A 25506-nucleotide genomic window follows, 5' to 3' on the forward strand; every position below is an offset into this window, starting at 1 on the left:
ATATTTTACAAATATTCACACTGCACATGTAATATTCTTATAAAGCATAACAATTCTTGCCGTATGAGGAGAAACTAATATACAAAGAATACCAGCAGTTGACTTGTCCAACACCCTTCAAGAATGGAATTATTGACAAAATTTCCTATTTCCAATCTCCTCTAATATAAATGAAGGTGAAGTCCCTCACAAATATCACCATGATGATTAAAAAAAAAACCTTTTAGTATTTAAAGTGAAACATGATACACAGGAAAAATGATATTTCCTACCAAATGGAGGACTTCGTTGTACTTCATTATGACTTCACTTGAGTCTGGTTCTATGTTATATTTACAATTACAAGAAATGAATCTTTGTCAAGACTGATTTGGATACACCATCTTTCACTCAAAAAAATACAAGCCAGCTCTCTAGAAGTATCTGATTTGTCATTTTAAATGTTACCTGATAAACAGGGGTTAATAATATTTTATATTATTACAACTGACTCAAAGTTAAATGTAATTTACTAGTTCACATCTAGATATTCTTCTTCACTATCTCCATAGCCATTAGACATACAAATTATCAAAATAAAAGGAGCATTTAAAAGCATGTGAGTGATACTCCAACTTGGATTATCTAGAAAAGTTCAAATTTCAGATATAGTGAAAAGATCCCTGGATGGATTTAGAGACCTCTTTCAGAGGCCAAAATACTATTATTTTGTACAATGTTAAACATATTACATTATAAATGACACGAGATTTATTTTTTAATGGAAAATTCACAGGAAACGTGTTTATTAGAACTTCAAATCACTTCTAAATTACAAATTATTTCATTTTAATATGCCATCTGATAAAGCTGTAGTATAATCCACTCAAAGAATACCTATGAAGTATATTTGTGATTAAACTGCTAAATTCCTATTTCATTTTTAATTTTCTGACTTTAAATGAAGCATATGACATATCTCAAACCAGATGTAGATGAAAGGATTTCAATATGTAATTTTTTTTTGGCTTAAATTCTGCCAAAGGTATATAAATGCACAAGATTTTACTATTTAAGCTTAAATGTTTTCTGCTGGGAGGAAAGTTTGACATTATCAGAATTGTTATGAAGGGTTCTTTAGAATGTCTTCAAGTATGATGTGCTAGAAAGAGCACTCAAGTAGAATTCGGCAGATCTGCCACATGTGCCTGGGCACTGAACAGGGGTCAAGGGTGTCTGGTTATGCAGGCACATTGTAGGTGGAGCTTTGTTGCTAGCCTTTCCTTTTCCTCTCAGGGGAAGAATCAACCAGAAAGGTTACCTTAGCTTGTGTCTGGCATACATGGCCTCTGCTTTATGCATGCTCCTGTTGCCATAAACTTTATATGACTCTGATTTGTCATCCTAGCAATACCATGAGATTGACTGTTTAATTTGGGGCAAGTCACTTGATTCTTTCTCAGTCTGTTTTCCTACTTGTCAAATAAGAGAGTTGAGCGAAATGATCTCCAAGGTCTCTTTCAACTCTAAATTTCAGCTATCAGTACTGTCCCTCATAATCTTTCCTAGGCCACAGGAACTATGTGAGTAACACAAGATGTAAAAAATAAAGACTTACAATAACACCTTTAAGTAACTAATCAATATAGGTACTACAAAAAGGAGAACTTAAATATACTGTATATTTTCTATCAGGGTTTTTTTTTTAAAATATGGATTTCCTAGGACACAAATATCTTGACTGTTCAAAAATATTTACTACTATGAAAGGGAAAATTTATTGAGTATGAGACTCCTATGAACCAAATAAACTATAAACAACCACACATTATTAAGTTAGAACACTACTTAGCCAGAAATGAATCAGAAAACATTAAACCTGTTTTATTTCTTTAAAAAAAAAACACCCCCACACAAAACAAAGAACACTGGGGTTCTAATAACAAAGTATATGTTTGGCCTCTATCAGCAAAGCAGATTTTGTTTACAGCCTACATATAAAATGAATTCCATGTAAATAACCACTACCAACTGTAACAGTGTTCAATTCTTAGAATACTTTCCATTAATTCTATTTAAGCCTATGAGTTAATGGTCTTCCCATCAATACACTTTTTTAAAGATTTTTGACAAGAGCAATGTATTACCATTACAAAAGCTTATGCCACAACCTGCAACAAGACAAAATAAAAACTTCACATTTCAGTTTCTCAAGAACGTTCTTGCTACCATGTGTTGTTTCTGGGCTCACTACCAGAAATCCCCCAAAATTTTCAAGGCAGGGGAGGCCTTTTTGAGGGGCTTAAATCTCTAAAAAACCAAGAAGCTGTGATCAAAGTGTACCTTTTAAATAACAGATACCTGAAAGTAAGAATTGAAAAATTTCTATCAATCGACAAGTCTCCAAAATGTTTCCATGCTAATGTAAGGTCAAAGGTAGAAGAGGCCTCAGAACTCATAATCCAATATTTTTTTCCTTCAAGATGAGGAACATAAAGTCCCTGGACATTAAGTGATTTGTTTAAGGTCCACAGATAGGTGAGTGTCAGAAGCAGCATTTGAACCCAGGTCTCTAAATCCAGTTCCACAATGCCTCTAACAATTATTATGCCTTTGAAGAATAATACAACGCAAAGTTAAGGGAAAACATTATTCTGGGGGCAGCTAGGCAGAGGACTGGATAAAGCACTGGCCCTGGAGTCAGGAGGACCTTCGTTCAAATCCGACCTCAGACTCACTAGCTATGTGACCCTGGGCAAGTCACTTAACCCCAACTGCTTTTAAAAAAAATGCCTGTTCAAAAACATTACCCTGGTACCGTCAGAAGATATGACGCCAAAAAAGGTTACAAGATTGAGAGCTATCTGATCTATAAGATTAAGAACTAGAAAAGCATAGATCCAAGAGTAATCACACACAGGCACCCAACACTGATCTAGAAGAGCTAAGGATTAGAAAAGCACAGATTCCAAGAGCAGTTTAAGCTCTCAGATCTCTACTACTCGAACACTTACTTTTTAAACCACATGATCTCTTCAGGATCAGCAATGCCAAAATCTCGCATCTTCTTCACCATTGTGGCACTCTTTCTGACAGCTATCTCATAGCGCTCGCTCCGGGTAAGGAAATTCAAGTCTTCATGCTTAAAGTCCGGATCATTCAGAATCAGGTTCTCTGAAGTTTGGAAGGGGGGGTGAGGGTGGGGAGACACAAAATTCAGAAACCCATTACCATCTCCTCATGAGATAGAGAAAGAGGCGTTTTTAAATGCTAAACTCAGGGAATGACAAAGAAAGCAAAAGCCAGTTCCGGCTCTTAAATGGGGGAGACAACATACAAACAGCTATGCACGGACAAATACATGTAGAATAAACTGGAGACAATCTACAGAGGAAAGGCAATAGAATTAATGGGGGTTCTGGAGATGCTTCTAGCAGAAGATGGGGTTTTAGCTGAGGCTTCAAGGAAGGCAGGAGACAGAAAAGCTGAAAGCCGATTACAAGCAGGGGTTCCCCACTATTCCTGGGAAGCCATAGGGGCATACCCGAGTACTGGGGCGGGGGCCTGACCTATGCCACTCCCATCTGATGCCCAGAGCGCCAGGGGCCGAAGGAAAACCCGACCAGCTCGGCTCTCATACGTGAGTCCCTTCGTCGTAATTCCCCCCAGCCCCGGCTACCCTGCAGGGAAGCTCACCCCGAGCCCCCGCAGCCCCCTGGGGTCCCGCCCAGCCGCTCTTACCGATCTCCCGGCGGCGCCGGGTCCTCTCGGAGCCCCCATCCAGGATGTAAGTGAGTTTTTCCGCATCGAAGCTGGCAGCGTCCCGCTCCCTGCGCAAGTCTGGGTTCATGGTAAAGGCGGCGATGGGGCAGAAGGTGACGACGATCAGAAGTCCCCGGCTTCGGCAGCCTGTTCTCTCCTTTCTAGGGCTCGAGTCTCCGGCCAGAACCAAGGCCGGCCCCTAAGACTTGCAGCACCGCCCCGCGTCCGCCCCCACCCGTGGCACGTGACCGCGGCCCTGCACCGGGGAGCCGGGACGGTCCTAGCCCAACGAGAGCGGAGCTCCGCCCGCCCCTGAGGAAGAGAACGGGGGCGGGGAGAAGGTCGGAGCACAGCTCTTTCGCTCGAGGAGTGGAAGCCGGGCTGTGGGTGGAACGTGGGGCAAAGGGCCCCGCCTCATCTCGCCTCCGCCACGCAGGCCCGGACGTGTGGCACAGCGTCATGCTGCCTCCCGCCTCCCGCCTCTGACTGCTTTGCTTCCGTCACGTGGTGTGCTCTCGTTCACGTGGGGAAAGTTCTCTTCCCCCCAACACATCTACCCCCCCCCCCCCCCCCGCCACTGCGGAAGGCTACGACTGTGGGAAACTTAGACAGGTAGGTGAGAAGATAGGGACGGGGGCGGGAGAGGGACGAGGGGAGAGAGTGACCCCGCGCTTGCGCCTCGGAGCCTCGGTCTGGCCTTTCCCCCGCCCCGCCCCCGGAAGTCCGAGGAGAAAGGCGTGGCGGAAGTTGGGGAGGAGCTGACCTTCCCCAGATGGAGCACAGGCCGGGATCTTTCGGTGCTGTTCTCGGGTCCTCTGGTACTCTGCTCTCGCAAGGGGGAAGAAGCTTTGGCCTCGGAGCCATTTTATTTTTTTAAATGAGTGGTGCTGTGAATTTCCTGGGCGCCGAAAAGTATAAATTCTCCCTTCTCACCTCGAGCTCCTCGATTCCTTCTAGAGTCAGTCCTAGAAACATGCTCTGCCAGAAGTCTTTCCAGATCCCCCTCAACACTAGGGCCTTCCCTCCGAGAATACCTCCCATTTACCTTGTATATGTCATGTACCTGCGGCAGGGTTTTGCAACTTGTTTACCTCGTTAGCATGTGAGCACGTTGAGGGCAGGGACTGTCTTATGGTTTTCTTTGTACACCAGGGCTTAGGACTGTACCTAAGGAAGAAAGCAGTAATAAATAATTCTTTGACGACTTAATGTCATCCTACACTTATATCCGTTAGACGTGGTGGAGAAGAAGGTTAGAGGGATTTAAGGCTGGAAGGGACACTGGGTTCAGTGGAAAGAATGCTTCATTTGAAGTAAGGGTTGGGTTCAAATCCCGGTGCTGCTATCAGTTATCTGTGTGACATTGGGCAGGTCACTTAACTTTCCATGGCCTAAACTTTTTCACCTATAAAATGAGGGAATTGACAACCCATCCCAGGCCTCAAACACAGACCTGGCTTGCAACACTCTGAGTGTTAAAGGAACCAGGTTAAAATGTAATTGGGAAATATTTACCAAAATAAAAATACAATGGAAGATAATGTTAACATTCAGGTTTTCTAAATCAATTATTCCCCTTCAGGGATCCTTATGTATTGTTTAGTGACTCCATTTCTGTTTGAGTTTGATGCCATTAGATGGCCTTTAAGGTGCCTTTGAGTTCTAAATGAATAATCCTATGATCTTAGAGATGATCTAGTACCATGCCCTCATCTTGCAAAAGAAGAACATGGATTCCAGATGGTTAAGCCAGGATTCGAAAGCTACATCTTATAATTCTGAGTTCATATTTCTCACTTAATCATATTGCCCCACTAAACATTTTCTTAAAGGTTGTCAGTGGCAGCTGGTAGTAATGGATAGATAATGAATAGAGTACTGAGCCTGAAATCAGGAGAATATGAGTTCAAATCCAGCCTCAGAACTTAGCTGTGTGACCTGGGCAAGTCACTTTCTTAATTGTAAAATGTGGATGGTAATAGCACCTGCCTCATAAGGTAAAGATCAAATGAAGATCTTTATAAAGATCAAATGAGATAATATTTATTTTAAAAAAGCATAGTGCCTGGCATATAGTAGGTGCTATATAAATGCTTTTTCTCTCTCTACATCTCCCCACTACAAAGCTGCTATGTGAAAGTGAGACATGAAATAAAGCTGCTTCTGTTGAACAACAGAAGAATTTTAAATGACTATCATAAAGAGGGTAATAAAAAGGGACATATGGATGAGAGCAGGCTGTAACAATATGGTCATCAAGGAACTGTGTGATAGAAAAAAAAAGATGACTGATCAGGTGATGAAAAGGAGGGATCCCATGTAGTCAGCTAATTTGCTTCACTGGCACCTTTGAAATGAATGTCAAGAGAAAATGTGGAAGGCCTCCAGGTGAACCTTTTGTGGTGAATTTATGGGAGGACATGAATGAGGATGGGCAGGCATTGACAGGTTGTTACCTGAATCCCTGGAATTCCCTAATTAATCAGACATTCATTTGAGTACTTGAGAAAGTACATATACAAAGGCATTGGGATACAAGGCTCCTGGACCCTGCTCTCAAGATAGACCTGTAGAGCTAGAAGAGTTTAGAGATCATAGAGGCCAGCACCTTCATTTCACATATGAGATAACAGACCCTGAGAATTGAAAGGACTTGCATAAAGTCATAGAAAGAGCAGGGCTTGAACTCTAAGTCTTTGCCTCCAAATCCAGCACTCTTTGCATTATACTTTGTTTACTTTTTTAGAACTTTATTGTATGAATAGCAAATGCTACCTCCACAAATTCTTTCCTTAATCCCACAAGTTTTTAACAGCCTTCTACCTGTACCTAGGGAAGCTGGATTTTGAGTCAGTTTCTCATCCCTGGTACAAATGGCATGACTATGGGCTTGTCAGGTAACCTCTGACCCTCAATTTTCTTATCTATAAAATGGGGATTTTGAAATGCATTGTCATGGTGGCTGGCCTTAGAGTCAGGAAGACCTGGTTTCAAGCCAGGCTTCTGAAACATACAAGAGTTTTGACCCTAGGACCTCTCAGTACCCCAGGCTACCCTATGAAGTCATCCGCCCTCTTCCAAATGAAGGATGAACCACAGTACCCCCCAGGCAACTCTCTAAGATGATAAATTACAGAGTTGCTGATCTGCATTGAAGAGAGAATTCCTCCAACTAGAATTCCTTGCACTGATAAAATCAGATCTGCACCCAAAATACCCTTAGTTGTTAGGATTTATATTATCAAGATTGTTGCAAAATATGAAATAATGTGATGGAAAGTGCTTCACAAACCTTTACAGCACTATGTAAATGTCATTTATGATGATGATTGATAATGGTCCCCCTCCTAGACTCTAAGCTCTCATAGGGCAAGATAGAATTTTCTATCTTAGTGCTTGGCCCAGTGCTTTGCACAGTTGACATTTAATGCCTATTGAGGAAAATTGTAAATGTTGGAGAAGATGTGGGAAAATTGGAACACTAATGCATTGTTGGTGGAGTTGTGAATTGATCCAACCATTCTGGAGATCAATTGGAACTATGCCCAAAGGGCTATAAAATTGTGCATACCCTTTGATCCAGTAATACTACTTCTAGGCCTGTATCCCAAAGAGATCATAAAAATGGGAAAAGGACTCACATGTACAAAAATATTTATAGCAGCTCTTTTTGTGGTGGCCAGGAATTGGAAATTGAGGAGATGTCCATCAATTGGGGAATGGCTGAGCAAGTTGTAGTATATAAATGTAATGGAATACTATTGTGCTGTAAGAAATGATGAACAGGCTGACTTCAGAAAAACCTGGAAAGACTTGTATGAACTGATACTGAGTGAAGTGAGCAGAATCAGGAAAACATCGTGCACAGCAAAGGCAACATTGTACGATGACCGACTTTGATAGACTTAGCTCTTCTCAGCAACGCAGTGATCTAAGACAATTCCTAAAGACTCATGATGGAAAATGCTATCCACCTCCAGAGAAAGAACTATGGAGTCTGAATGCAGATCAAAACATACTATTTTTCCTTTTTTTTTTCTTTCTCGTGGTTTTTCCCTTTGGTTGTAATTCTTCTTTACAACATGACTAATGTATAAATAAATAAATAAATAAATAAATAAATGCCTGTTGAATAACTAAACAAAGGAATAACTAGACAAGAAGTGCCTAAAATTGTCTTTCATTAAAACATATTTAGAATTTGAACTTTTTGAAATGAGTGAAGTTTTACTGGGTTTTTAAAGACAGCAAATGTTTGGCAGACTTTAAAGTGCTATGTTAATAGCTTTGAATGCCATCTTGGCAAAGTGAATAGAGAGCTGTCTTCCTTCAGAGCCAGGAAAACCTGAGTTCAAGGGCCACATCTGATAACATGCTGTCACTAAATCTCTTAATGCTCTGGGTAACTAAGACTATACGTTGCAGAGAAGACACTGACCTGCATTGGGAGAGAAGCACCTTACACTTCTGAAGTAAATCACAGGTCCAGCCTCTATTCCTAGGTAAATGTCAATTAACATTATGATTATTTTAATGTTACATTGCTGCATAGGAAGTCAGAGTGGAAAATACGGTACATTTCTTTCTTGAGGCAGTCATCTTTGCCCTCCCCCCTGTATCCCTTTTATTCTAGTTGGCATCTGGACAAGCTAGGTGATGATGCTTTGCTGTTGTGCAATCTTGAAAATGTGCTTTATTTATTGTTCTGTGAATTTGCCATAAGCACTGTTAAGAAGATAAAGAAGTGAGTTGTGAACTCTCCCAGAGAATTTTTAATGACTGGATCAAAGACTGTGTCAACTAACTTTCGTAAGAATGTTATAATCCTATTTCACAGTGGATAGAATGTTGGGCCAGAAGTCAGGAAGACTCTTTAAATCTGGCCTCAGACACATCCTAATTTATGTTGCCCTGGGCCAGTCACTTCACCCCAGTTTCCTCATCTGTTAAATGAGCTGAAGAAAGAAATGGCAAACCACTCCAGTGTCTTTGCCAAGAAAACCCCAAATGGGATCACAAAGAGTTGGACGCTACTGAAAAAAACTGAACAGTAACAACAGCAATCCTATTTCTTTACTTTCTATCATGCCCATTTTCTGACCATGACAAAGAACAGTGGAAAGTTAATCATTTCAGGGCTTTTTTAGAGATGTACAATTCTTACATTTAAAAAACAATCAGGGCATGGTTTTTTTGTTACAGGGCTCTTCACTTTGCCCTCTGACGATTCGGTTTATAAAAACTGAGCTTACCACATGTCCATTGTCAAAAACAACACACTATGCAAGACATCCTGTGTTGGTAGAGAATGTCCTTCTGAAAGTTATATTATAATTGTACTTTCCAGACTGCTCAATATGGAATAAAGCCTTTTTTTTAAATGTTTCTTCCTTGATTTATTATTTTGTGTTTACCTTAACCAGTGATTTAGCCTTGTTTTCTGAGGTATGCCCTCCTGTCTTTAGGCAAGTCAGTGGCTTATGGTTTTCCAAAGCAACCTTTTCTTTTCTCTACTTCTCATAATATTTAATATTAGAGGAGATTTTTCAGTAGCAGTGGCCTGAAAAAGGGAGAGGTTCTCTCAACTGGGATGGGTCCCTTCTCTCTGCACCCAACAGTAAGCCTAGCCTAGTCTTCTGAGAACTTCAGAGAAAGATTCAGGTAATACTATGAACTTCCTTAAAACAAACGAACAAAAAAAACCCTTTTATTGATGCCTTTTTGTTTTTATGAGTGTAATTTCCAAATAAACCCTTCCCCTCCCTCTCCAACCACCTCTTCCCCTTAAAACTCAGTCTTCCTCTGTAACAAAGGAAAATAATTAAGCAAAAACAATTGATAATGTGACTGAGTCTGACCACTTGTGCAACATTTATTCAATCATTCTTTCAATAAACATTTATTAAGTGCCTACTATTCCAAAGTGCTAAGTACTGGGGATACAGAAAGAGGCAAAAGACAGTACTTGCCTTCAGGGAGCTTATAATCTAATGGGGGAAACAACCTGAAAATAAATCTATACAAAGCAAGCTATATATGGGATAAACAGGAAATAATTAACAGAGGAAAGGCACTGTAATTAAGAGGGTTTGGGGAAGGCTTCAGGTAGGAGGTGAGATTTTAGTTGGAACTTAAAGGAAGACATTCTATCCTACTAATCCCCCACCTCACTGTCAAAATTGGGAGGTAGATTTATTTCATAATCTGTTCTTGCCGTCCATTACTGGTTTTTCAGTTACTTAAGAGTTCAGCTTTATTTCATTGTTGTAGTCGTTGTGTTCATGGTTCAATTTTTTCATTCTGCATCAGTACATACAAGTCTTCCTATGTTTTTCTGAATTCCTCATATGACCTTTATTTTTAAAAAACTTTTTATAGCTATTTTTGATTTTATATCACCTTTATCATCCTTCAAGGCTCCTCTCAAGTGTCACTTTTTTTGCAAGAATTTTCGGGGTCAGGGGCAGCTAGGTGGCACAGTGGACAGAGCTCCAGTCTTAAGAGTCAGGAGGACCTGAGTTCAAATCCAGCCTGAGATACTTGACATAGCTGTGTGACCCTGGGCAAGTCACTTAATCTCAATTGCCTCACCAAAAAAAAAAAAGCAAAAAAAAAAAAAAGAATTTTTAGGGTCCTTGCGAGCTGCTGTACAAATAAGCCAGCGCAGTTTAGATGGGTATATCGCAGTTTATCCACTAGAGTGTGACCCACTGCATCAGTTGTTGTTGGATATATGTGCCTCACAATTCCACAGATTATGTATGTGTATGTATGTGTACATACACACACACACACACACACACATATACACACACACATACACATAGATGTATATACATACATATCTATCACCTAGGTGGCACAATGATTAGAGTGCCCTCCCTGGAGTCAGGAAAACCTGAGTTCAAATTTGGCCTCAGATACTTTCTAGCTGTGTGACCCTGGGCAAGTCACTTGACCTTGTTTGCCTCAGTTTCCTCATCTGTAAAATGAAGTAGAGAAGGAAATGGCAAACCCCCTCTAGTATCTTTGCTATGAAAACACCAAATGGGATAAAGAGTACGACAGGACTGAAAATGATAAAACAACCACAACATACCTATCCATATCTCTATTTCTATCTCCTTATCTATGTCTATATCTATCTATTATCTATATCATCTCTTTTCCTGAGCTATCTGACCCAGAGAGTTGATGGGTAAAATGAGGTAGGTCAGGGAAGCAGGCTTACAAAGTAATTTTGGGTAAGATCATTTTTTGGGAGACAGGAAAAGGTATATTTTTAGGAAAGACAAAGGATGCTTAAACTGTTTAGTATAGCTATTTACAGAGAACAGTATTTTCTTTATTAGTCAATTAGCTTCTATTATGTGCCTTATTAAGTAAAATAAAGAGAAATGGATGAGTTCCTGGAATTGTTCAAAGTCCTATGAATTTTCTTTTGTAACTGTAAAGTGAATGGGGGAAGGGAAGTACTGAAGCAGATAATCAGTACATTCCATATCACCCAGAAAAAGGGGGAAAAGTGGCAGATACAGTGGAGAATGGAGTCAGTTATGTTCTCCCAAAATCCATTTCTGACACTTTCTCTGTGAAGACTCCCTGGATTCCCTACCCCCTCCGTTAAAAAAAAAAGTGAAAATAGTTTTATCCTTTATTGGTAATTCTACAGACACTTCAAAACCTTTCTTTTTAAATTGATTTTTATGGATACTTTTTGTTTTTATATTGCTTAGATTTTTCCCATCCATCTACCCCCTATCCCCTCCCAGACAACCAACCCTTGCAACAAAAACATTTAAAAAATGAAAATAGAAAAAAAAATCAGAAAAACCAATCAATATGTTGAAAAAAATCTGACATAATATACGTTTCTCACTCCTTAGGCCCACAAAGTATGTGAGGGGAATGGACCCATACTCCACTTTTAACGCTTCTTTTCACCTCCAATTCCTTTGTATTTATCTCTGTACAGGTTGTAAGTGCAGTGGCAGGGCAAACAAAGCTTAAATCACTGCTATACAGAGCAAGTTGAATACCTACACTAAACTCTTGCTAGCGCTGGGATCCTAGATCAGTCACTTAGCCTGATTCTGTTTCCTTATTTCTAAAATGGTGATAATAATAGCAACTATAGTCATAAGGCCAAATGAGTACGGTTAAACCTTCTATTTTGTGATATTTTCCATCGAGGTTTCACTATATCTCAGTTGACATAAGAAATTAAATGGGAATTTTGGGGAGTTTTGTGAAAGCCTAGACAACATGTGAAGGCCAGCAGATGACAAAGAAAAAGTTTAGAAGCTCAGAAATACATAAAATATATGTGTAGTATTGTATAATGTAGGCTGTGACCAAATACTTAACCCAGATTTTACAGGAAAATAGTGTAAACACCACATAAAAGAAAAAGAAAAAAATTCAGACTTTTTCTCTGGTATGAAGGTTTTGCCCTGGACTCCTAAAAGGACCCCAAAGCCCCTAAGTCAAGTCTCTGGGTTTGCCTGAGACACCCATCTCATCCCAGTATAATCCTTTTGACTGCCCTTTCATTGTAACCCTCATTGTCTGCAGCTGGCCCCATCTCAAGCTATTTCACCACTCCTTAATTCCAATCTAGACTCCTTCTCTATTACCTCCCAGTCTATTGACCACTTCTTGATCATATCCAGATCTTCTCACAGTCTTTCTGTATGTAAAGGTCCATCTTGTCATGAAATTGCTCAGATTCCTTAAGAGTCTGGCCTGCTCCTATTGGCGAAACAATAAACCTTGTCTTTAACTGAAAGAAGGCTTGAGTTGAATTCTTTCCAGGCAAGACTAATGCCTTTTACCCTTGAATTTTGGGGTTCCCAGCACCCCTAGACCACAACAAAGAGAGGGCCAAAATTTTTTAGGAGGATTTTCCAGATGACAGGAGTTCTAAACCCAGTGATGTGGAAGGGATAACTAGTATATGCAAAATATTTTGCCAATCTTAAAGCATTATTTAAATGTCAGCTATTATTATGTTGGTCTCTAGGAATACTAAAATAAACAGTCTTTGCCTTTAAGGAGCTCAGTTTTGGGTTTTTTTTTTTTTGGCAAGGGGGAGAGGTTCCTTTTTAAAAAATTAATTTGAATTGTTATTAATATTTCTTGTTTTCACATCATATTCATACCCGAATGTGTCCCTGCTCTCTTATTCAACAAGTTGCCTTCAATTTGTAACAATAGATTAAGAAAGGGGGAGAAAGTTCAACGATCAGTACCATCAAGTCTGACAGTGTAGGCAGTGTTTCCCACATGTAGTCCTCCATCTTTGCAAAGGGAAGGAGGGAGGCAGGGATGTGCTGGTAAAAAATTGTATAGACAAAAGCATTTAAGTTTAATCTGCATTACTAACATTTTCTCCATCACTTTCGTAAGTCTAGACAATCAACAGAACAATAAATCAAGCCCTGATTTGTAATGTTGGTCAGTTTCCAGGGTATAACCTGACTCATGGTTGGAGCTGGCAGCACATTCACAGAAGGAGGCGAGTTTACTCATCTCTTCTTTGGGGCCAAGTTTGCTCATTATAACTATACATCTATTTAATTTGGGGTTTTTGTTCTTTTTTCCATTTACCTTGTTGTCATTGGGCATATTGTTTTCCTGGTTTTGTTTAGTTCATTCTACAGCAATTCATAGAAGTTTTCTCATACTTGTCTGCATTCAGTGTCTTACAAAGCAGTAGTATTCCTTACCATTATGTACTACTATTTGATTTGTTTCACTGTTCCCCAATTGATTAGTGACTACTTTGGTTCTAGTTCATTGCAACTACAGAAAATTTTGCTACGTATGTTTTGGTGTATGTGGGATCTTTCTATCTTTGATCTCTTTGGGGTATATGGCTAGTAGTGGTGTTTGTGGGTCAAAGGGCATGGACATTTTGTCATTTTTTTGTTAAACTTAATTTCAAATTTGATAGATGAGGAAACTGAGGCAAACAGGGTTAAGTGACCTGTCCAGGGTCATACAGTTAGTAAGTGTCTGAAGCTGGATTTGAACCCAGGAAGATGAATCTTCCTGACTCCAGGCCCTGAACTCTGTCTGTTGCACAATCTAGCTGTGCTTGGCATATAGTGGGGCTCAACGAGCGCTCATTGAATTTGATAAAATGGACTGAACCAAACATCAAAAGAGGAAAGGTTGGGGAGGGCTCCAGATGTCTAAAATTCATTCTCTCGTGGCAGCGCTTCTAGCCAGTCATGTGTGCAAGTCTCAGGCTTTTACAACATTGCATCTTTTGTTTCTTGCAGATTAACTGAGGTCTTCAAACCCTGTCTGGTTATAGGTGCTAAAGATGCTCCCCAGAGCTGGGATCTATTACTTTCCTTGGGAGATCAGTTCTGGTATAGTCCCAGAAGGAGAAACTGTGAGAACGTTTGGCAGGTGAGTACGGTTCTCATTTTTCCTTCTGTGCAGTTTGTTTTCCAGACTATCCTTTTAAACTGGAGGTGGTAACGATTCTCCTTTCCCTAAATTTCAGGTTCCATTGTTATGATATAGTTCGGTCCAGAGTTACTTTAGTTGCTCAGCATGAATCGGCCCGGCATCAGGTCCACATCTGCACCAAGTTGGTGGAGCCGTTCCAAGCCCAGCCAGGGTCCCTGTATATTGTACTGGGGGAATATGAACGGGGTGATGGTAAGCACTGACCTTAGAACCTCTTTGTCTCTCTGGAGCATGATAGGGTGGGGGCACCGTGGGATCCCCCGGATGCCAAGCCTCACCGTATCATAGCTTATGATACAGCATTGCGTTCTCCAAGAACCAGAGGTCAGCCTTAAAGCACAGAGACCCCCATATATGATGCTGTGGCAAGTATCAGGTGTGATTTGAAGATGTCCCGTGTGGGACAGAGATCACCTGCCCAAATTAAAACCAGAGTCTTGACAAAAGTTTGCAAGAAGGAGAAATCTCTTTATCGAGTTTCTCGAGAAAGGACACTCCCGTACCGCCTAAGCTGGCATCAGCCCAAGAGTGTGAGTGCTCTTTGTTTAAAGCAAGGATATATAGACCCTAATGCAGCAGCCCACCCTAACCCCCTTCCCGTCAGCTTATTGGCTGAGCCTCAGGTATACAATCTATTCGTGTAAAAACTACCCCAGCAACAGAGAGGACAAAGAGGACAGTCTCGGCAATGTTTTACCCAAGGTCATATAACTATCAAGGTCATATAACTATCTAGAGGATGAGATAGGATGTTCTTACGGCTCAGGAATGTCGGCTAACACTATCTAAGAAAAGGGAGGGAGAAGGAAAGGGGAGGGGGTCTTGTGTTCTGAGGGGTCTTGTGTTTTGAGGGGTCTTCACTTAGTGCTGCTACGCATGTACCACTCAGCATTCTCTAAGAACCAGAGGTCAGCCTTAAAGCACAGAGACTCCCATATATGATGATGTGGCAAGTATCAGGTGTGATTTGAAGATGTCCTAAAGGTCTCAAGTTAGAAGCAAGGCAAGTAGATTGTGCAGAGGATGGAAAGAAACTGCTGGGACAAAGAGGGGGGGGAAGAGGCAGGGAAGAAGAGGGCAGGGGGTTGGGGGGAGAGGTGGTGGTGGTGGTGGTGGTGGTGAAGGGAATATAAAAGCTGGGAACATAATACAGGAGAGGCTGGGGAAAGGGAGCTATCTTTGGACTTCATAGTGTTTGTTTACTGGTTCTTAGGACTTTGCTCCTTCTCCCTTGGAGAAACTAGGGTAATGGTGATTTCTGAGGACTTTGACACTTGAGGGGTTTCACTGAGAAGCTAATTGCATCAGCTTGTAAGAAGGACTTTGCTGCTGACTGCTTGACTTCATCTTGCCCTTTGGTACAGTGCTTTTCAACTGGGGCAGAGAAGAAGGAGCACACACCCAGAGCAGGATTTACCTAAGTAACACGTTTAATTAAATTGAAATGACTTTCAGTTTAAAATCATAATCCTATTTAAATCTTCAAGCTTACAAATGTCCAACCTATACAATTGATTGTGGGGAGGGGGAGGGGTGAGTGAGAAGGACCTTTTGCAAAGATGAAATAACGCCAGGAGCGTTGCCCTCAAGCATTACCTTGACTTTGTCCTGTGTTCCAGCTATTGGCACAGCATATCTCCAGTGAGATGAGGACTCTAGGTGACCTCCTGTGTGTTCTTCAAATCCCAAAAGAAAGGGATCTGAAAGACAACAAAGTAAAGTGAAATTTTAAAGGTCATAGACTTAGTGTTGTTTGTGGTCAGAGAAGAAGAAAAAAGCATACAAATATAAAGGCACACAAACAGTCCCTGCCTTGCAAAGCTCTGACTAGTCAGCAGAGGGAAGGCAGAGAATGGTCCTTTCTGAGATCTCTTCTTTGGGATCTCAGATTTTTACTTTTTACTTGCCTGGTAGTATAGGAAAAGATAAATGAACACTGTTTGGAGAGCAGCAGGGAGAATGGGAAAGGGGCTGGATTTTCTGTGTTGGCCAAAGGCCGGAAGTAAAATCAGTCATGTATCAGTGTTCTGGAATACACTGGAGTGGTAAGAAATAACAAATTTAGGGGCAGCTAGGTGGCGCAGTAGATAGAGCATTGGCCCTGGATTCAGGAGGACCTGAGTTCAAATCCGGCCTCGGACATATAACACTTACTAGCTGTGTGACCCTGGGCAAGTCACTTAACCCCATTGCCTAGCAAGGGGAAAAAAAAAAGAAATAACAAATTTGGGGAAGTTAGAGAAATAAGGGGACACTTGCAAAATGAGGAGAATAATCTAGATGTAAAGATGTAAATGAAAAGGTCTCAGGCCTCTAAACAGAAGACTTCCCATCTCCTACCATTGGTGGATACTGATACCCAATGACTAAGGAAGAAGGTATTTTGTGATGCTCCCTCCTTCCTCCTCTGTATTAATACTAGCTGGTATTTATATAGCACTTTAAAATTTGCCAAAGCACTTTACAAATATTATCTATTTGATCCTCACAACAGCCCTGGGAGGTACATGCTGTTATTAACCCCATATTATGGATGAGGAAACTGAGGCAGGCAAAGGAACCAGCACAGGTATCTGAAGCCCCATGTGAACTCGGGTCTTCCTAACGTAAGGTTTAGTGCTGTAGCCACAGCACACCTCAGTGTACCTAGCTGGCTTAAGCTCTACACAGCAGTCAGCTGGCTGGGCAGGGTTCAGAGCTCGTTGGTACATCAAGATCCTCCCACACACTATGTTGTTGTTGTTCAGGCATGTAACCCCATTTGGGTTTGGTTTGGTTTGGTTTTTGATGAAATTCTAGAGCAGTTTGTCATTTCCTTCTCTGGCTCCTTTTACACATGAGGAAACTGGGGCAAACAGAGTTCAATGACTTGCCCAGGTCACGAAGTAGATGTGTGAGGTCACATTTGAACTCAGGTCTTCCTGACTCCCTGCCTGGTACTCTATCCACTGCACTACCTAGCTGCCCCATTCATTTCATACAAGGAAGTATCTGATCCAGTTGGACCCAGCTTAAAACAGCCATCCAGGTTTTACAGGCACCTGTGTTTTCATTTCCTGTTTTACTTCGATCTTAAGTTAAAGTGATGTCTTGGGTATTTTTCCCCCTTTCAGTGCTTGTGATTCTCAAGAAATCCAGGTCCTTTCTGACTCTTGTCTCATAACCCCACACAACTGGTTGCAAAATTAAACCACATTCCTTCAAGATTCATGATACCTGCTCTGGCTGCTTTGTCACTCTTTTGAGTACCTTGTTCCATAGTTCCCTTAAAACAGTCCACCTTTCTTGCACACCCTTGAAGATACTGTTCTGTCTTGCAGATCTGAATTTCTTTTCTGCAGTCTAGAGCCTTTATGCCTAAACAAAATTCCAAAAAACAATAATAGCATGTGTGTGTGTGTGTGTGTGTGTGTGTGTGTAATAGTGTGTTAAGTAAGGCTTACAACATGCTTCCCCCTCAACAACCCCATAAAGAAGGCATTATAGTACTATTTACACTTGAGAAAATTGAGACTCTGAGATGGGAAGTATTTTAACCAAAGTCACACACTGGAGAAACATCAAAGCCAGAATTTGAATTAAGGTCTCTTGTGACTTCAAATCCAATGCTCCTTCTTTTTACTTTTTAATGATGCCTTTTTTTTTCCACCATAATCATTGCCTGGTATATCCTCCTTCCTCCTCCCCTCCTAAAAGAATCTTCCCTTGTAACAAAGAAAAACAGTCAAGCAAAACAAATGAACACCAAGACTGAATTGGGAAGGAAGGAAAGAAGGAAGGAAGGAAAGGAAAGGTAAGAAAGGAGGGAAGAAAGGAAGGAAGGAAGGAAACATTTATATAACGCCTACTCTGTGCCAAGTGCTTTACAAGTGCTATCTCATTTGATCCTCACAAACTCCCTGGGAGGTGGGGGCTGTTCTTATCTTTGTCTTACATTTGAAAAAACTGAGGCAAATGGAGCTTAAGTGACTTGGCCAGAATCGCATAGCTAGTAAATGTCTGAGGCTGGATTTGAACTCAGGTCTTCCTGACTCCAGGTCCTGTGCTCTATCCATTGTACCACCAAGTTACCATTTATGCAATGTTTGGCATCAGTAGATAACCCTCCCCACTCTCTGGCACTATGAATAGGAAGAAGGTCTATTTTGTTTGTCTTCTTGAATCGATATTTGCATTTAATACTAGTTGAGCTCCTTTTGGATGTGACTTTCATTTATATCATTATAGTCCTTATGTTTATACTATTCTCCTGGTTTTGCAGATCTTCCCATGGTTCTTTGAATTCCTCATATTTTTCATTTTTTACCAGTCTGGACACTGATATGTGAGTGTTTCATTCAGTCCCCAAGTGAGGGGTACTGACTTTGCTTCCAGCCTTTAGCTACCACAGAAAATCCCAGCCCCTTCCCTACCCCCTCTACTGCTCTCTAAGCAGCTGGCTATTCCTTGCTCTCAGACCTTTTCCAGCTGGCTCATTTCTGATTGGTGAATGCTCCCCTTTCCTTTTCTTGCTGCTCCTACCATCCTACACTGCTTAATATTCCCTAGACTCCTCAAATTCATTCTGCTTTCCATTCCGTTCCTGCCTCCATGTTATTTTGACAGTCCTTCATATAAGTTTCATGTAAGCTTGGAAGACTGTACCACCCACTGTGTCAGCCATGATATTCACATCCCTAAAACATAATTTTATACTGGGTAACTTTTTATTTTCTTTTTTCTTTTTCCTTTACAGGGAAAAAAATGGGAGTTTTAGTACAATCTGAATTGAGGGAGGAGGGTTTTCCCACAAGCCTTGGGGGGAGAAGGGAGACAAAATGGTAAATTCATTAAAACTTAGCAAAATGCCTATGAAAATGCAAAAATGGAAAAGCTTCAGAAATTCTGGCACAAACCATCAGTGTTAATAGTGTAAGAGTGAAGGGGCTTGGGTTTTTCCCTTGTTTCCTCCTGCTGGACTGAGGTAGGTATATGGAAAGCAGACTTCCAGCTGTCTAAGATCTACTTCTTGGCACCAAGTAAAGGGAGAATTTAGCAAACAACTTGTTCATTTGATCATTGCTGAGAATAGCTTGAAAGACAGAATGTTGTAGTGGAACGTCATCTATAAAATGGGATTAGTAACACTTGTGGCATCTATTTCACAAAATTGTTGAGTATATAAGATAATGGGTATAATAAAGCAAAGCCCTTTGCATGTATTATGTCTGCAAATACTGTCATTTACTTTTGGTGTCAAAGGAAAAACATTAATACTAACACTGAACTCTGCAGTTTTAGGTTCAAGTATTTTGTATAATTTTATTCAATTTAACATTAAACTAATGTCCAAGCATTTCTGTCTTGGAGGGAGAGAGAGATGCCCAAATAGGTAGAGCACACCATATCCTCTGCTATGACTCTATGCCCCAAGATAGTTTTAGGTGACTTTTATTATAGGAACCTTGAACAAGGAAAAGATATGTGAAAACACAGACTGGGTTAATATTCAAGAATAGCAGAGTAATCGGGTCAGTCCCTCCTAGAGTAAACAAAGGGACCTCATTCTTTCATTGGTTTCTTAATCCTTTCTCCCATGCAGACCTCCAATGGGAAGGCTATGATGTAAACAACAACAGAGTTAAGTTTGGTTATTGCCCTTAATCCATTTGCCCAAGACAAACATTTTATCCTCAGACTTATTACTCACTTTCCCAAGGATCTTTTTCAAGGACTTTGGAAAGTGCTTTTTAGAGGAGAGAGTATTTCTTAATAATTCTAGATAAATTAAGAAGGAGGATTTTAGTATGATTTCACATTGGTATTGCCCAGTCATACAGCTACTAAGTAAGGAAGTTATGACTAGAACCCAGGTTCTCTGATTCCAAGTCTTTCCTAAAGGGAACTAAATGGAAAAGTGGGTAGAGAGCTGGACTTGGAGTCATGAAGACCTGAGTTCAAATCCTGCTTCGCATACTTACTAGCTTTGTGACTCTGAGCAAGTCACTTAACCTCTGTGATCTTCAGTTTTTTCCGTTTGTACAATGGAAATAGGGCAGCTAGGTGGCACAGTGGATAGAGCTCCAGCTCTGGGGACCTGAATTCACATTCTTTGGGGTTAAATAACTTACCCAGGGTCACATAGCTAGTAAGTGTTATGTGTCTGAGGCCGGATTTGAACTCGGGCCCTCCTGAATCCAGGGCCAGTGCTATATCTGCTGCACCACCTAGCTGCCCCTGGGGACCCGAATTCAAATCCAGCCTCAGACACTTAACTAACATTGTGACCATGGGCAAGTCATTTCACCCTGTTTGCCTCAGTTTCCCCATCTGTAAAATGAACCAAAGAAGGAGATGACAAACCATTTTAGGATCTTTGCCAAGAAAACCTCAAAGGGTCATGAAGAGTCAGATATGACTGAAAAACAACTGAATAACAACAAAATGGGTATAATAATAACACCAGCTAAGTAAAGAGAAGGTATGACTTGAATCTACATCCTTGGATTCCAAATCCAGTTATCTTTTCAGTACATCAAGTTTGTTGTTGTTGTTAGAGGACCATGACTTCAGGAAGGTGATGCCATGACATGCAAGAGAATTGGATTTAAGTGAGGGAGCAGGTAGGTAATCAGTCTGGACCGTTTAGGGCCACACATTTTCCTGATTTGGTTTAGTTTTCCTATTGCTCAAATGCACCACTTCACTCTGCCTTATTCAGCGCTTCTGAAGCAATGCAGGTCACGCCTCACAGTTTAAGAAGTGCAGAAGGAGTCACGGGAGGAAAAAGTGTAAGAAGCCCTGATCTTAGATAACCCATCAGGTCACCACAGAATGGTGCCTATATGTGACAGGATGCCCCAGTTCACAGGTGATGCACACTCTTGAGTTTCAGAGCAGCCGGCATTGCAGGACTGAAATCTGGGTCAGCTCATCCCCAAGACTAATGCTGGCTGGCTGCAATTTCCATGTAAAGGAAGAAGGCTGGACATGGACTCAGAGAATATTAAAGCTGGAGGGATATCTTCAGACCCTCTTCATTTTATTCAAGAGAGAACTATGATGTTGGGGAAAACTTTCTGACTATTAAAGTGGTTCCAAAGTGGGAGGGGCTGATTTAAGGGCTGGTGAAGTCCCCTTCCATGAAGGTTTTCAAGGCAAGGAAGGAACCACTTGTCTGGTGTGTTATAATGGGTAGACTAGACGGCTGTTAGGGTCCCTTCCAACTGTCAAATTCTGTTCTATGAATTGAACCTTAGAGAGTGGAAATAACTTGCATGAGGTCAGAAAGCAGAGCTGAGATTCACATCTAGGTCTTTTGATTCCAAATGCAGGGCTATTTGCCCCACACCTCTTTAACATGGAGTTGCTAATAATTCCTAGCTCGGAAAACACCCCTGAGAAACACAGCATGGGATGCCATGTCAGTTGGTCAGTCAGACAATAAGCATTTATGAAACACCTACTGTGTACCAGATATGTGCTAAGCACTGGCACTACAAAGAAAGGCAAAACAGCCCTTTCCCTTGAGGAGCTCACAGTCTAATGGTACTAAGAGTGTCTTTAGTAAGGTACTATGAGAGGACTAGAATGGGAAACCAGAAAGATGTCTATGTCAAACCTCAAATACCTGTTCCTTTGTGGTGTCACTTGACCTCCCCACAGCCTGTCAAGCTGTCACGCATCTTCTTGAATACCCACTTAATTCCTTGACTAGGTTCACACGGACTTTTACCCACAAGGAGAGGCAAGCTTAGAACTGGAAACATAGAATGTGAAATGGAAGGCATCTTAACAATCTATAGTAACCTAATTTTATTTTTTCAGCTTATACATTCAGTGGTTTCTAAATTGTATATGATTGCATGCTTAGAATCACAGCTGTAGCAATCTCAGCTACAATCAGCTTTTTTTAATAGTGAATTTTTTATTTTCAACTTTTTTTACTAAGGTAAACTTGATCAGCAGCAAATGCAAACATTTCAGTATACAGTAAGATCATATAAGAAACTGAAATTCTGCTCTATACAAATTGGGTTTTAAAAAAGATGTGATATATATACACGTATATATATATATAAATTTAATAAAGTAGTATGACAATTTGCATCCCATTATGTACCTATTTTTGTTTTCTACTCTGCATTTAAAAAATCTTTTATTCATGCTTCTTTTTTTTTGTATCTGTCCCTCTCCAATATTCAATCCTTCCTCCATTGTCAGTAAAAGCTCCTTCTTATAATCAGTCTGAATAGTCAAGCAAAACAAATATGCATTTATGAGCCAATTCTCAAGATGTTTAAGGTTAAAGAGAATGTAATCCTATTAGGTTGACCTCGGGAATTTATAGAAGCAGTGAAGCAGCTGCAAAATCAAACATTTAATGTCAGTGACTCCTGTGCTGAATTGCTTAAATGGAGATCAAAATGTTGATGATTAAGAAACCTAGCTGGGGCAGCTAGGTGGCGCAGTGGATAGATCAGCGACCCTGAAGTCAGGAGAACTTGAGTTCAAATCCGGCCTCAGACCAAGCACTTGACACTAGCTGTGTGACCCTGGACAAGTCACTTAACCCTAATTGCCTAAAAAAATAAAAGGAAACAACATCCTCAACAAGAAACTTTTGACAGGTCTTTATAGTCTATGCTGCTCCTGCTACTTAAGGAATGGGGATGTGGGGCATCAAGGGAGAGATTCAGTGGCATGCTTTAAACACCTGAACATTTTTGTTTGTTCCATGTGAAGCTCAGGGCAGTGGGGAAGCAAGTCTTAGGTTTTCCTCATACACTTTAATGGATCATTATCCTTCCCAGCCTGCAAAATGGTAGGGACTTTTTTTGCCCCTGTGCAAACCTGTCCTTTTGCAGAGGAGCAAACCGAGGCTTTGGAGGGGCTAGTTCCTTGTTCAAGGTCACACATCTATTTAGTAGAAGAACTGGGATCAGAATTTGTTCAGTTGTTTTCAGTCATATCTGACTCTTTGTGATCCCATTTGGGGTTTTCTTGGCAAAGATACCATTTTCTTTTCCAGCTCACTTTACAGATGAGGGAACTGAGGCAAACAGGGTTAAGTGACTTGCCCAGGGTCACACAGCTAGTATCTGAATCCGATTTGAACTCGGGTCTTCCTGACTCCAAGAATTTAGGTATCCTGATTTCAGTCCCCTACCCCTTTTAATGACAATTCAACTTGACATTTTTAGGTGCCTCCACACGCATGGTACTATGTTAGGTTTTGTAAACCATGGAGTTCCACAAGCATGCCACACTACAGGAGAATTGTAGTTGAAGAAAATAAATAACCCCTATCTTATCTGTTTGGAAAGCTTGGATAGATACATTCAATGTGTAAAACCAGAACACTTTGTAGGGGTTGCTGTTCACCCAGACACACCCTGAGCAGTAGTAGTGGTTATTCTAAATTCAGACTCTGGAACCTGGAGCAGCTGGAAGTACTTAAGACTTCCTCTTAGACTGGAGGTGTTTGTCATCAGACAGCTTGAGCCTCTCTGAAAGGAGGCATTATCATTCTTGGAGAGGCAGGATAATGGTAATGTAATGAAAGGGTTTTGGACACAGGGTCAGAAGGTCCGAGTTCAGGTCTCATTTGTTGCTAGCTTTGTAATCATAGGTAAGTCACTTCAATTCTCTGAGACTCCACTTCCCCATATGTCAAATGGGGACGATAATAATACACTGCTTATAGCTCAAGGTTGTTGCAAGTTTTGCTGTGAGAATGCTTTGTAAACTGACAGGTTTTACTATGAGTGATTATTATTATTATTATTATTATTATTATTATTATTGTTATCTACCCCCAGTTCTCATCCCCAAACCTTAGCAAGGACTAAAAGAAAACAAATCCAGTACATAGTGAACCACTACAGATCAAAGACCAAATGTAAACCTGACAGCCCAGGTTCCAAAGTTCACATGTAAAGGTACGCAGATAAGATCAAACGTTAGACAGGTTTGGGGAAGAGTGGATTCTGGAATTCCTCCTCCCACACAAACAACAGGATGAGGTCTGTGGGGAGTGCCTAAGAGACAAGTCATTTATACACTGACCTAGAAGTCTCCTTGAGACCACTGAGGTATCCTTTGTGTCTCCAGTTACCCAGATCTGAGTTGAGGAAGCTATCCCCACATTAAGGGTCTTTTGGACACCTCCCTCAGGGGGCCTGAAATGGGAGAAGAGAGATGCAGGGGTGAGCTTGTACCCCAAAGTCCTCAAGTTACCCTTTTGATTCCAAAACACATGCCCCCTTTTCCCCCATTGTCTTATCCTGGCTGCAGATCTCAAGGTTTAATGTGAGGATAAAAGATCTATAGGGTATTTTAGCATCCTATATGTCATTGATTCTCTTCCCTTCTCGACTCCCACCTACTGGCAAAAACTAGGAATAAGATGTAAGGGGTGTGGGATGTTGCTAGAATGTAATGGTGGTACTGTGTGGTGTTGGCATCTGTACTCCAAAGTCATTTGCACTGCTGTTTGTGTCTTTCAGATAAGGTTTACATGGTAAAGGCTCGTGTGCTGACTTGTGTGGAGGGGATAAACCTGCCTTTGTTAGAACAAGCCATCCAGAAGCAGAGGAAGTATCACCAGGAGAGGGAACATCGGCAAGAGGAAGGGAGCCAAGAACGTGGGCAGGAGAGCAAGGACAACTCCTAGTGCTGCCTTGCACCCAAGCCTGTAGCACCTTGACAGATTTGTTGATCTTTGCTGGGAGCAAAGGTGTTCGTCTGGCCCCTGTCCCTTACTTGTTTTCATGCTGTGATAGAGGACATGGTGTGCCAAGAAGATGAGTCTTCATATTGTAATACTGGAAGGAATCCTCAGAGAAGGCAGCATATGTCCTATAGGCAGGCCGATACAGCCCACCCCTCAGATCTGGGGGAACAGATATATGTCATTTCAAACATTTAGCTGTTTCTCTCCATCATAACCCATATGCTAGTGTGAAAACAGAGCTGTAAAGGGACCACATACCTCTTTCCCCAAAGGGCCCACTTGTTTTCCCAGACACTTTTTTGTTTTTGGGTGCTGATGGGACTGGGTGAAGGTTAATGGAAGCAATATTTTCTTTTTCTATAGGGCTGGGTATTCAATAATATTAGGTGGTTTTTGTGTGACCTATGGCCCAACCCTCCCCACCCCCTTTCCATTTGGACCAGGTTGGATCCTTGGGGGCAAAGTTTCTTTCTTTGGTTACTGCCTCGACCCTCAGAGATTTATTCCAGGGAGATCTCTTAAATAAAGCTTCGGTATAGCTTGTCTTTTTAACAGTAATTAATTTATTC

The 25506-nt window shown here is 41.1% G+C and overlaps 2 protein-coding genes across 3 annotated transcripts in view; one reads left to right on the forward strand and one right to left on the reverse strand.

Moving 5' to 3' along the window:
* The window catches only part of ACOX1 (acyl-CoA oxidase 1), a 52684-nt gene extending 48753 nt beyond the window's left edge, over window positions 1-3931 (reverse strand). For both annotated transcript variants that reach the window (XM_021002461.2, XM_021002463.2), the window contains exons 1-2: window positions 3721-3931; window positions 2994-3153 (exon numbers count right to left, since the gene is read on the reverse strand). In XM_021002461.2, coding sequence (XP_020858120.1) covers window positions 2994-3153; window positions 3721-3829 — 269 coding nt within the window. In that variant the 5' untranslated portion in view covers window positions 3830-3931. The remainder of the gene's footprint in view (window positions 1-2993; window positions 3154-3720) is intronic.
* A 78-nt stretch (window positions 3932-4009) lies between these two features.
* On the forward strand, window positions 4010-25489 carry TEN1 (TEN1 subunit of CST complex). Its single transcript, XM_021002473.2, has 4 exons — window positions 4010-4353; window positions 14028-14160; window positions 14258-14415; window positions 24711-25489. The coding sequence occupies exons 2-4, from the start codon at window positions 14072-14074 to the stop codon at window positions 24875-24877; spliced, it is 414 nt and encodes a 137-aa protein (XP_020858132.1). The 5' UTR covers window positions 4010-4353; window positions 14028-14071; the 3' UTR covers window positions 24878-25489.
* Window positions 25490-25506: the final 17 nt, after the last annotated feature.

The sequence above is a fragment of the Phascolarctos cinereus genome, unplaced genomic scaffold (assembly GCF_003287225.1).
Source record: "Phascolarctos cinereus isolate Bilbo 61053 unplaced genomic scaffold, phaCin_HiC Scaffold_5;HRSCAF=322, whole genome shotgun sequence".
NCBI classification, from domain to species: Eukaryota; Metazoa; Chordata; class Mammalia; order Diprotodontia; family Phascolarctidae; genus Phascolarctos; species Phascolarctos cinereus.